General features: G+C 37.2%; 2 protein-coding genes across 2 annotated transcripts in view; both read right to left on the bottom strand.

Annotated features, from left to right (window-relative positions):
• Positions 1-4,142: 4,142 nt before the first annotated feature.
• On the bottom strand, positions 4,143-4,517 carry LOC138150758 (keratin-associated protein 2-3-like). The gene has a single exon (XM_069074193.1). It carries the CDS (start codon positions 4,515-4,517, stop codon positions 4,143-4,145), a length of 375 nt encoding a protein of 124 aa, XP_068930294.1.
• Positions 4,518-4,548: 31 nt separating this feature from the next.
• The window catches only part of LOC138150757 (keratin-associated protein 2-1-like), a 7,484-nt gene continuing 393 nt past the window's right edge, over positions 4,549-11,639 (bottom strand). Inside the window, exons 2-3 of the mRNA XM_069074192.1 lie at positions 9,942-9,987; positions 4,549-4,629 (exon numbers count right to left, since the gene is read on the bottom strand). Coding sequence (XP_068930293.1) covers positions 4,549-4,629; positions 9,942-9,987 — 127 coding nt within the window. The remainder of the gene's footprint in view (positions 4,630-9,941; positions 9,988-11,639) is intronic.

Below are 11,639 nucleotides of genomic sequence, written 5' to 3'. Positions count from 1 at the left end.
AAATGAAAAATTAAAACAACTCAGAGCTTTGACTTAGCCTCCACAAAAAAGGAGGGTCTTCAATACATTATTGAAGGGTCTATCAATCAGTCAGAAAAGAATTGCAAACAAAGTGGTCACCCATTAGCTTCAGATTGAGTGAATAAACAAATAATGGTATATGAATATAGTGGAACATTATTGTACTTTAAAAAATGACAAAAGTGACTGATTAAGAGAAAATAGAGGTGACTTGCATGAACTGAGGCAGATTGAAGTTAAGTAGAAAAAGGAAAACAATTTGTACAATGGCAATGATTAGGTAAAGGAAAACAATTTTGAAAGACTTACAAACTCTGATCAATGAAAGACCAATCACTACTTCAAAAGGCTGATGGTGAAGCATGCTTCCCACCTCTTGGCAGAGATGATGGACAAGAGATGCAAATGAGGTACACATGTTCAGGCATAGCCAATGTGTGGATTTGTTTTGCTTGACTACACTTATTTGTTACTTAGAAGAGTTTCTATTCATGGTGGTAGAGTTTGAGTGTAGTGATAGTGATGCAAAGTGAAAATGAAGACAAAAATAGAGGGAGAGGAAATATTCAGAATAATAAAGGAAGTCTAGAACAAAAAGAAGCTGGAAAGTTTTGTTACAGTCATGATAAATTTAATATACACTTAAAAATAAACTGTGCATAATAGTTCACAGTTTTGTATACCATCTATCTCTGTTCTATATAGATTCTGAAATATTTATATTTATGTCTGTTAGGTTCAAAATGAAAATGAAAACAATTAAAGTATTATTACTACATTGTATAAGAAACTTAAGTACTGAATGATGAATGACCCATCTAACAAAACCAGGATTAAAACCTAGGTCTCCAAAACACTTTCCATGGTACCACACATCCACAACTGACAATATATATTTATATGAGAAGTTGTATTTTGTTTTTACCTTTTGGATATTATCATAAGCATAGAGGTAATTCAGAGGGCTTAAGTGATTTGACCAGGGCCACACAGGTTGTAAAGGGCAGAGCCAGGATTTCAATTCAGGTCCCCCTCTACCTTCAAATCCAGTATTTTTCCACTATACTGACAACTTGGTGGATGCTAAGAAAAATCTAATTATATGAAGGGTGAATGAAAAATTACTCTAGTCAAGAAATAGCATTGATCACAGAAGTATGTGGTAGCTTTGGGGGAGGGTATATGTGTGAGAGTTACAAACTTCAGTTTATGGTTATTTTTGGTCAGAGGCAGATGTTACTATGTTTTGATAGGTTATTAATCATTTCTATTTCTATGAAGACTTTTATTTTATGTAATGATGACTATTGACTATCCTTTAAGAATTTAAATGGTTTCTACAGAACCGTTGAGTGTCAGAGCTGGAAATTTATCATTTTATAAAATCAATCAGTGAAAAAAAAACATTTACAGCATTAAGTACCTATTATGTTCATCTAGGGACTGTGCTAAGTGCTAGGGATACAAAAAGAGGCAAAAGGCGGTGTCTGTCATTGAGGAGTTTACAATCTGATGGATTGTAAAAGAACTTGAGATCTAGAAAGTGGAAGTAACTTAATGAGCTTTAAGCAAGTCCTCAAAAGACTTCTGAGGTCTTTTGACTCATGATAGGATTTAGAGCTGTATTGGGTTTTCTAACCTAATCTGATTTTACAGATGAAATTGAAGTCCAGAGAAATTAAGTGATTTGCTTAAGATCACATAGTTAATAAGTGGGAGAACTGAGATTTGCAGTTAGCTCTTTTGATTTTAAATCCAGTACTCTTTTCAGACCACCAATGTTGTCTCTCTATCAAACTTTTTTTTTGCTTTTTGGAGGGGGAAAGTAGGTTAACTGGGGTTAAGTGATTTGCCCAAGGTCACGTGGCTAGTAAGCGTTGTGTTAAGAGATTGGATTTGAACTCAGGTCCTTCTGACTCCAGGACCAGTGTTGTACTCACTGTGCCACCTAGCCTCCCCATCAATCAAACTTTTTAAGCACCACTGTGTGCTAGGTATACCACTGTGTGTTAGACATTAGGAATACAATGACAAAAATGAAACATCCCCTGCATTTAAGAAGTTTATATTCTATTGGAAAAAACAAGGGATAGATATAGTATATATACATATGAATAAATATAAAGTATATGCAAATTAAATATGCAGTATAAAGTGGGGTGCTTGTAGTTGAGGGAGTTGGGAAAGGTGATATATAGGGCACAGCACTCAAATCAGCCTTTAAAGGGAGCCGGAGATTCTAAAAGATGGACAATGGCAGGGAAGATATTACAGGCATAGGTGGGGGAAGGGGGGACTGGCTATGCAAAGCCTCAGAGACAGGAGATGTAATATTCTATGTGAAGTACCCTAAATAGAACAGTGTGTACAGAACATAGTATATATGACAAGGTGTTACATATAAGAACTTTGGAAAGATTAGTTGGAGACAAATTGTGAAGGGCTTAAATGCCAAACTGAGGAAAGCTGTAGTATGTTGAAAGTCATTTTTCAGTTGTATCTAACTGTCTGTTGACTCCATTTGAAGTTTCCTTGGAAAAGATACTGGAGTGGGTTGCCATTTCCTTCTCCAGCTCATTTTACAGATGAAGAACAAACAGCAAACAGGGTTAAGTGATTTATCTAGGGTCACACAGCTAGTAAGCATCAGAGGTTCAAATTTGAATTTAAGAAGATAAGTCTTCCTGACTCCAGGCCTTGCTCTCTATCAACTAAACCACCTAGCTGCCTCTTCAAGTCAGTTAGAGAGGACTAAAAATATTGTCTTGAAGCTGAGAGACCATAATCCATTCTTCTCTATTAATCCAGTTTGATGCCCCCAACGCAAGATTAGTACAAATCTCTAATTAAGCATTAAATTTGTATAAGGATTTATGGTCCAGGAAATTCTGCTAAATTGTTGGAAGGAATAAGACAGATTCTCTGCCCTTAAAGAGTTCTTAGCTTAGTTGGGAAATGACATACATCGCATTAATCAGCATACACATTAGGATACAATTAGCATGTAGGAAAGATCCTTCCACCAAAGTCATATTCAAAACAGACTCAACAATGTAGAAAAGTGAATGTGAATTCTTGAAAGCTGACACTGGAGAGCTGGTAGTTCCCGCAAGTTGTATCAAGCTAGGTCAATGAGCTTAGCTTAGTTAAGCTTAGAAAGTTTCATCACTACCATTGGATGGTTAGGACAAGAATGTTTTCTCCCTAGGTCCCCACGGGCACAGCAACTCATTAAATCACCAGTTTAGGCTTGGAGGAAGCCCAGATGTTATTCATCCAGAGACTCCTAATATAGATGACATCATCACATTCTTGAATTAGGAGAGTTAAAAACTATTTTTGGAGGTGGGGAGATACATTTCAGCTTGCTGGGTGGGGAGAGCAGGGAGAGGGGAATGTCTTATTAAAGAAATGCCTACTTGGCTGGGGCCCAGACACAGGGTATTAACAGAGATGGTAGGAATTGATAAGGCAAAAGAGGAGAAATTCCCAGAAATTTATCTTATTTATTATCTTGTTTTGTTGTGCTTATATGACCTATTTCTTATAATTAAGTCAAAATAATAAGAGACTGGAAAAAAGTCAATAGAGCAGTAAATTGACCTATTGATATCATAGAATTGCAATTTAATTAGTTGCTTTACTTTTATCCTCAGTGCTTAACATAGTACTTGGCACATAGTAGGGGCTTAATAAATGTTATTTGACTGACATCAGTTATGCCAAAATTAGCTTAAATTCAATTGGTTGCTTTTTGGTCAACTGAATTTCACGATGATGGGAATACATGAAATGGCAAAAGAATGAAAACCAATTGACTTGTTCACCTTGAATAATTGAGTTTATTAGAATGTAAACAGATCATGGGAATACAATCTTTCATGTGAAGAATACATTTCTATAACAAGGACATAAAAACTCCAAAATTTGAAGTCTTTAGTGCTGAGCTTTTAGAATGAAAAATAGGAGTGAAATGGAGGTTATTTACTGTTTGCAGTCAGACTTTGTTTCTTCATATTTGGTACCTGTGAATGGGGAAGATCTTGATGGCTTGCAGATGGAGGCAGGGTTGGTGTGGATTCTTGATAAATTCTGAGTTGATATGTGGGCCATTAGGTTACTTAAAAGCAGGTGGGGCAGCAGGTGGAGCGGCAGGTGGTGCGGCAGGGGGCTGGCTGGCAGCAGGGGGGTCTGCAGCAAGGAGACTGCACGGAAATGGGCTGGCAGCAGGTGGAAGCCCAGCAGCAGGGTCTGCAGACCACGGCTGTGCAGGAGGTGGGGCAGCAGGCAATGGGGCGGCAGCAGCCCTGCTGCACGCAGCAGGGGTCACAGCAGGGAGGGCGGCAGCAGGTGTCACAGATGGGGCGGGTGCACCTGGGCACGCAGCTCACTGGGCGGTGCACTGTGGTTTGGCAGGAGACTGGAAGGCAGCACCTGGGTGGGCAGCAAGGCTGGCAACAGCTAGAGGAGACAGATCCACAGCAGGATTGGGACATGGTGTTGGTTGGTTCTGGTTTGGTTTGAGTGTTAAGGAGGAGGTGGTTTTTCAGATATGAATGCCTTGTCCTGGTCTGGGCCCTTTATATACCCTGGCCAGGTATGGTTGGACTGCCCATAAGACAAGAACATTTTCATGTTAATGGTTTTTGCCAATTAAGTGAGAATTTTTGCTTAACTAATGGTGATGTGCAATATTTAATGTCATTAAGAAAAATTTTGCTTCCTTCCTGAATTTGGACTCATCCAATTTGATTTTTGACATTGAAGTCAGAGCTTCATAGCCCATTTTCCAAAAATTTACTCAACATATAGTGTCACCATTTACCTGATTACCTCATATTCCTCTTGCTATGCAGTATAATTTTGGTAGGTAAGCTACATCATGTTGAATACTCAAGAATATATCTTTGGTCATATGAATGTGATTCACTGATATAGATGGCAACCCATCCTGTCTGTGCAACTCATTCATGTCTTCCCATAAATTCACAATGGGATTGGAGAACTCTGATATCCTTTCTCTAGATATCAAACGAATACCAAAGGAGAGCATAGGTATTTGGTTGTCCCTCATTCGTATTATGTAACTAGTCCAACTTTTTGTTGTCCTACATTTCTTTGATGACATCAGAGAAATACTATTTTCCTACATAACTGATCATTTGCAATGTGTAGTAGAAAGGATGGATTAAAAAAAGTGTCCTTTAAAAACTTTTCTAAAATGATGTTCTTACTTCAAAGAAAAAGTAAGCTCCATAAATTGATGCTCAATTCTGCTTAAACTACATTTCTTAATCTCAATCAGGGTATAATGATGGTTGGGTAGTCAGGTGGTACAGTGAATTGAGTACTGGGCCTGAAGTCATGAAGGCTCATATTCCTGAGTTCAAATCTGGTCTGAGATACTTACTGTGTGATCTTGGATAAGTCATTTAAGCCTGTTGACCTCAGTTTCCTCATCTGTAAAATGAGCTAGAGAAGGAAATGACAAACCACTCTAGTATTTCTGCTAAGAAAATCTGAAATGGGGTAAGGAAGAGTAAGAAACAACTGAAACAACTAAAGAATAAGAAATTATAATGGTTCCTCTGCTTACTATTGACTAAAATTTTTTTTAAAAATATGGTCTTGTATGTTCATTCTGAAAAGGTGGATTTCCTATGTGAAGATGGTATGCACTAAATATGTCTGACAATATAACTCTTGAGATTCATGAGAATAAGAATTTTTTCCCTAAGCCATTTCAATTCTGAAATGATTTTTAGGAGATAGAATTGATCTCCATGATCACAGAAGAGTAAGCCATCTTCTGTGGTATACACCTTTTATTTGATAGAACTAACTTTTCTTGAAATTCACCAATACAAGTCATCAATAACATAAGACAGAATTTCTGTGTGTTTGTATGTGTTTAACAAACACAACCAAATTTAAACAATGAAATGAGGGCTGTCCTCTTCATGTTATTCTCTTTAGAACATCAGATGCTTTTTTCCAACGATGTTACTATTAACATAAAACATTCTGGAAATCCACAGTTATAAAGGGCTTCAGATTGTTTGTTAACCACACAGGAAAATGATACATCTTGTATGCTGTTGATCCTTCTTCTAAACAAAGGTGCTATTGTCTAGCTTATCTGGACCAGAGTTTAATGCGTTAAAGTTGGGTCCTTTGGTAATTTCCAAAAATCAAATATATTCTGGAAGAGTACACATTTAATAGGCAGCATGTCATATACAGTGTCCTGGACTTTGAGCCTAGAAAATTTGGTTTAAAATTCTACCTCAGTTATTGATGGAATGATAGATTTAGCTGGAAGGGACTTTGGAAATTAATTCTAAATGCTTCATTTTACCAATAAGGAAATTCAAGCCAGGTGAAGTTGAATGACTTGTTTAGGGTCACACAGCTAATAAATATATAAGGTGTTGATTCAAACCCAGATCTTGTAGTTTCCAAGTCCAGAAATCAACCTGCTATTCCCACTCTGCCTCTCACAAACTTATTAGTTGTGTGATCATAGGCAATTCATGAACCACTCAGAGTTTCAGTTTCTTTGTTTATAAAATGGAGACAATCAGAATTATGCTACCCTCCTCACAAGATTGATGAAAGGTGATTTATAAGCCTTGAGCCATTATAGAGTTATGAATTTTTATTTGCCACTACAAAGGCTACTCAAGGAAGTGTGAGGCAGGTTTTTAAGATATTCCAAAGAGGTATATCAGACACATGAGTGACAATACCATTGGAATATATTTCTGGCTCTCTGAAGGGTATTATTTTGTAGGGGATAGTAATAATTATGGTATTTTTCTTTTTAAAGAGATGCCTCTCTTCCTCAGTAGCTACATCATTTTGTGATTTTATCACATATATCCAAATCTGGGTCAGGCATTGCATTATTCAATATAACAAATTTTAAGTATTCAATTTGTTTGCCGCATAATAAATTATAGGTTAAGTTTTTTGTAATATGTTTTATCTCATTTGGGAACTAAAGAACAAGAAATTATAATGGTTCCTCTGCTTACTATTGACTAAAATTTAATAATAATAATAATATTGTTGTGGAGGTCCCAGAAGTTCCCATAATGAGAAACAAAAGTTGTGAGACACCAGGAAGTAACATAACCTTTATGTAGGCATATAAATTTCAAGGTTCCCTTCTTCTTTGCCTACATAAGTTCAGGGTCTGGTCAGCACGAGTTTTAAACTACACTACACTAGCATTTGAAATAACATGAGATGGCATTATGGAGGTTCTGTTGCACGTGTGTCAGAGAGACTCAGACAAGCCCTTGGATGTTGTCTTGAATAGAGCACCATTTGGTGGACAATTTGAACATTACACACTGTTGGGTAATTGATATTGTGACACACTGCTTTCCTCCCAGCTTAATAAAGGCAGCACAGGAGTCAATTTGCACTCTTTAACATTATTGCAATGACTTTAGTATCACATGGCATACCCACAGAGTGGGATATGCATTTGCATGGGTGACATACTACAGTAAAAGAAGCCACTCATATTTTGGAGTCATTTAACTCTTGGAACATAAAATACCAAGACTCCAAACTCGCTAAAAGTTAAAGTTATACTGTAGTGTAGTATTCTAAAGGTAGCTTTGGTAAATCACGGATGTCCTCTAACTGGAGGTCTTCCAACCAAAGCTACATAACCATTTGTTAAGGATATTATAGAGAGGATTCTAGTCCCAGTACAGGTTGGACTATATGGTCTCTGAGAGCTCTTCTGACTCTGAGATTGTGTAACTAATTGTGTGGTTAATTCAACTCACCATCATGATATGCCTGGCATTCATAAACACAAATCTATGTGATGAGGGATGACAGAATGCATTTTTAAAAATTAATACAGGGTACTTGTGTCAACATTGTGGACAGTTCTTGATGCTCAATAAAACCATGCTTCCTAGCAAGTGTGAGGTGAGGTCTTGAAAGAATGTGCTGAACATAAATTTCCTTAAAATAGACTAGACAAATTCATTGTGCTGATTGACCTAACTTTGATAAGGAAGACTTTAAAGTTAGAAGGTTAAAAATAAGACCACTAATAATTTTTAATACAAAAGGAGGGGTCTTATTTACCCAAATGTCCATGTGCCAATCACACTCTTGCTGGATAACTGGTAAGAATAGTCCATAATATCATATCTCTAGATATGTATACAGATGGACTAACTCTGGAATGATTGGTATACCTCGCCATAGATGTATTCTTTATTGTTCATTCATTTCAGTCATATCCAACTTTTCATGACCCCATTTGGGGGTTACTTGAAAAAGATACTGGAGTGGTTTGCCATTTCCTTCTCCAGCTCCTTTTACATATGAGGAAACTGAGGCCAACAGACTTAAATGACTTGCCCAGGGTCACACAGCTAGTAAGTGTCTGAGACCAGATTTGAGCACAGGAAGATGAGTTTTCCTGATTCTGGGCCCTATGCTCTTTTCATTGCACCACCTAGAGTTGCATAAGGAATAAAACTTTTGTAAATTAGATCCTATCTTAAAGAACTCACTACAAGAAAGTCATGATCATTCCTTGTCTAAAGAAAAGGATAATTTTAATTATCTTTTTGTTTTATTATAATAGTTTTCATTAATAATTAACAATTATTATGAAAAACAGTAACGGAATTTGTCTAGGTACTTTTATCTATATTTGTCTATAGGATTATTCAAATTGGCCATGGCTAGATGGGATTCATAAGAACAAATTTTCATTACTGAATTCTGTTTCTTGCATCCTGTGCAATTTTGTGCCTTGTCAAATTGAACTGTCACTTGTATTGTTATTTCATGGAAATAGGAGAAATAATCCCCATAGACTGTAAAATTTTATAGATACTTCGTATGTGGATGATTTTGTTGATTGAATTAAACCAGAGAAGGTTAACAATATTTCCTTGATGAGATCCATAACTCCTTAAAACGATCAAGCAACAGAAAAAACAAGTGGATGAAAAATACTTATTGCCGTCTAAACTATGTAGTTTGAGGTACAGCTCAGTGTGTTAGTCAATCAGCACACATAGCTCGAACAGAAAAATAAATTAATAAATGATAAAAATGTATTTATTAAATTCTTACTATGTATCATGTACTATGCTAAACCCTGGAGATATAATTAGAAAAGTGAAAGTCTATGCTCTCAAGAGGTACACAGTTGGGGGATATAATACTTCTTAAAGGAAAGATCCTTAAATGATGCATCGATTGTAGTGTGTGTAGTAACAGTGAAGAATGTAAGGTCTAGTGGTCCATAATGCACAGTGGCAGGGAAGATTGTAAGACTTAGTGGTCTACTCTCTTCCCAGGATTGCTTTTGGTGAGTAGTGTAGCTTTGGTCCACTCCTAGGCAGGAGGATTACTGACAAGAAAGTTGGGGAAAAGGGGAAAGTTTTTACTTTTTGCTTTTTGGAGGGGGGAAGGTAGGGCAATTGAGGTTAAGTGACTTGCCCAAAGTCACACTGCTAATAACTGTTAAGGGTCTGATGCTGGATCCGAACTCAGGTCCTCCTGACTCCAGGGCTGGCGCTCTATTCACTGTGCCACTTAGCCACCCCAGAAGAGGGGAAATCTTGGTGGGATCTGAAATGACCACAAGGGTTGGTTTAGATAGATGTAAGGTCTTACCACTACTTACTTCCTCCATTTAGTCCTCCAAGGCTCGACAGACATTGCAAATAAAAAATGAGTTGGGTTTAGAATTGACTGAGGGGAGGAGATTAGGAAAGATTTCATTTGGGATATTATAATCCCAAGTGCCTTCCTATTTCCAAAGTTCATTTGTTTTACAAAACTATTTTCATGAAGATTCCCTATGGTAGTGAGTCATAGATAAATAGGATCTCAGAGGAATTAAAAAGGCAGGCAAAGGAAGAACTTACGATAGCAGTGTAAATAGGCTGTGGGGCATTCCCAGTAACATCACACCTGCAAAGGGACAAGAAAAGCATAATCAAAAGCAAGTATGACCAATAAAAGAGCTGGGTAGGTCAGGTGATAGAAATAAGTCATAGCAGATGGACAGAGAAGGTTGATTAGCTCCTCTTTAGAAGACTTATGGGGAGTCAAGGACACACATTACCCATAGGAAGAAGGGACAGACTGAGTGGTGGAGGAAATATCCATATAGGAGATCACAATGCTATTATTTTAATTACCATTAAAGGGAAAAGATAAACACAACACCACTCAATATCTTGCCAGTTTTTATACTCATATACACACACACACACACACACACACACACACACACACACACACACACACACACACATATATATATAGTGTGTAACAAAGTCCTTTTTGATACAGTAAGACATTCTAAACTCCCCTGAGTAAAAAAAGGGTTTCATAAATGCCAATTGATAAAGAGAAAGGCAACAGATAAACAGAGTTGGGATACTCCAAAGAGAAACTCTTGTGAGATGCACTTCCAAATAGCTTTCTGCAAAACAAAGAGAAGATGGTAAATAGCTGGTATCTGTAGATAGCACAAATGTTATCTCATTTTATCTTCATAGCAATTGTAGTGAAGATGCTATTGCTATTATCATTTTACAGATGAGGAAACTGAGGCTCTGAAAGCTTCCATTACTTGCTCAGGATTACACCACTAGTAAGTGCCTGAGTCTGGATTTGAACTTGGGTTCTCCTGATTTTAAGCACAATATATTCACTGAGGCACCTAGACCCTGTCTAATCTTAGGCAAATCATTTCTATTTTCTTAGATTCAATTTCTTCATTAGAAAATTGAGGAATTTGAATAAGACAACCTTAATATTATTATTATTATTATAGTATCATTACAATTAGCATTTATATGGCATGTTAATATTTGCAAAACATTTTACATGTTATCACATTTTATCCTCTCAAAACCCTGTGAGGTACATTCTATCTTTGGCCCCATTTTACAGATAAGAAAGGTAAAGCTGAGAGAGATTAAAGGACTTGCCCAAAGTCATGCACAGGCATTAAGTGCCTGAGGCAGGGTTAGAATCCCATACCTAGCACTCTTTCCATTCATCTACAAGGCACCACTGAAATGAAAAGAACAAGAACCATATTGTTTCTATCCTGGAAATGAGTTTATTGGAGAACAGAGACACAGCATAATCTAAGAGACAGGCTGTTATGAGGTTAGGCGGGGCAGGTCAATGGATTAGATCTTGATGACATAATCACTTGAAGACGTAATCATTCCAGGGAGCAATCAATATATGAAGGTGAAGAAGAGTTCTTCCTTCTTTTTAAAAAGACTGGTTTCCTAATTCAGCACCAATAAATTTCAAGGAAAAAGTTAGTGATTTCTTTGACAGTTTTCCCAACCAGATATTCCGTTGGCAGCCATTTGTTATAGTTTGAAAAAAAGGAAGTATTTCATGTATAGTTGGGTTATTTCTTGTGAGATGGTCAATAGATGAGCAGCTTCTCAGGAAACCACATGCTGCGCCTCACCATAGAGGGTAGCGGTGTACTTGTAGGGGAAACAAATGGTTTCCTTTTGTCAGTAGATCTTGAGGCTTCAGCAAGAGGAGCAGCAGGTGGGACAGCAGGTGGAGCGGCAGGTGGTCCGGCA

The sequence above is a fragment of the Petaurus breviceps genome, unplaced genomic scaffold (genome assembly GCF_028583685.1).
Source record: "Petaurus breviceps papuanus isolate PSGF00001 unplaced genomic scaffold, PetGlider_PUasm1.0 90887, whole genome shotgun sequence".
NCBI lineage: Eukaryota > Metazoa > Chordata > Mammalia > Diprotodontia > Petauridae > Petaurus > Petaurus breviceps.
The sequence above is the reverse complement of the archived record's forward strand: the minus strand, read 5'-3'. Positions and strand labels throughout refer to the sequence as shown.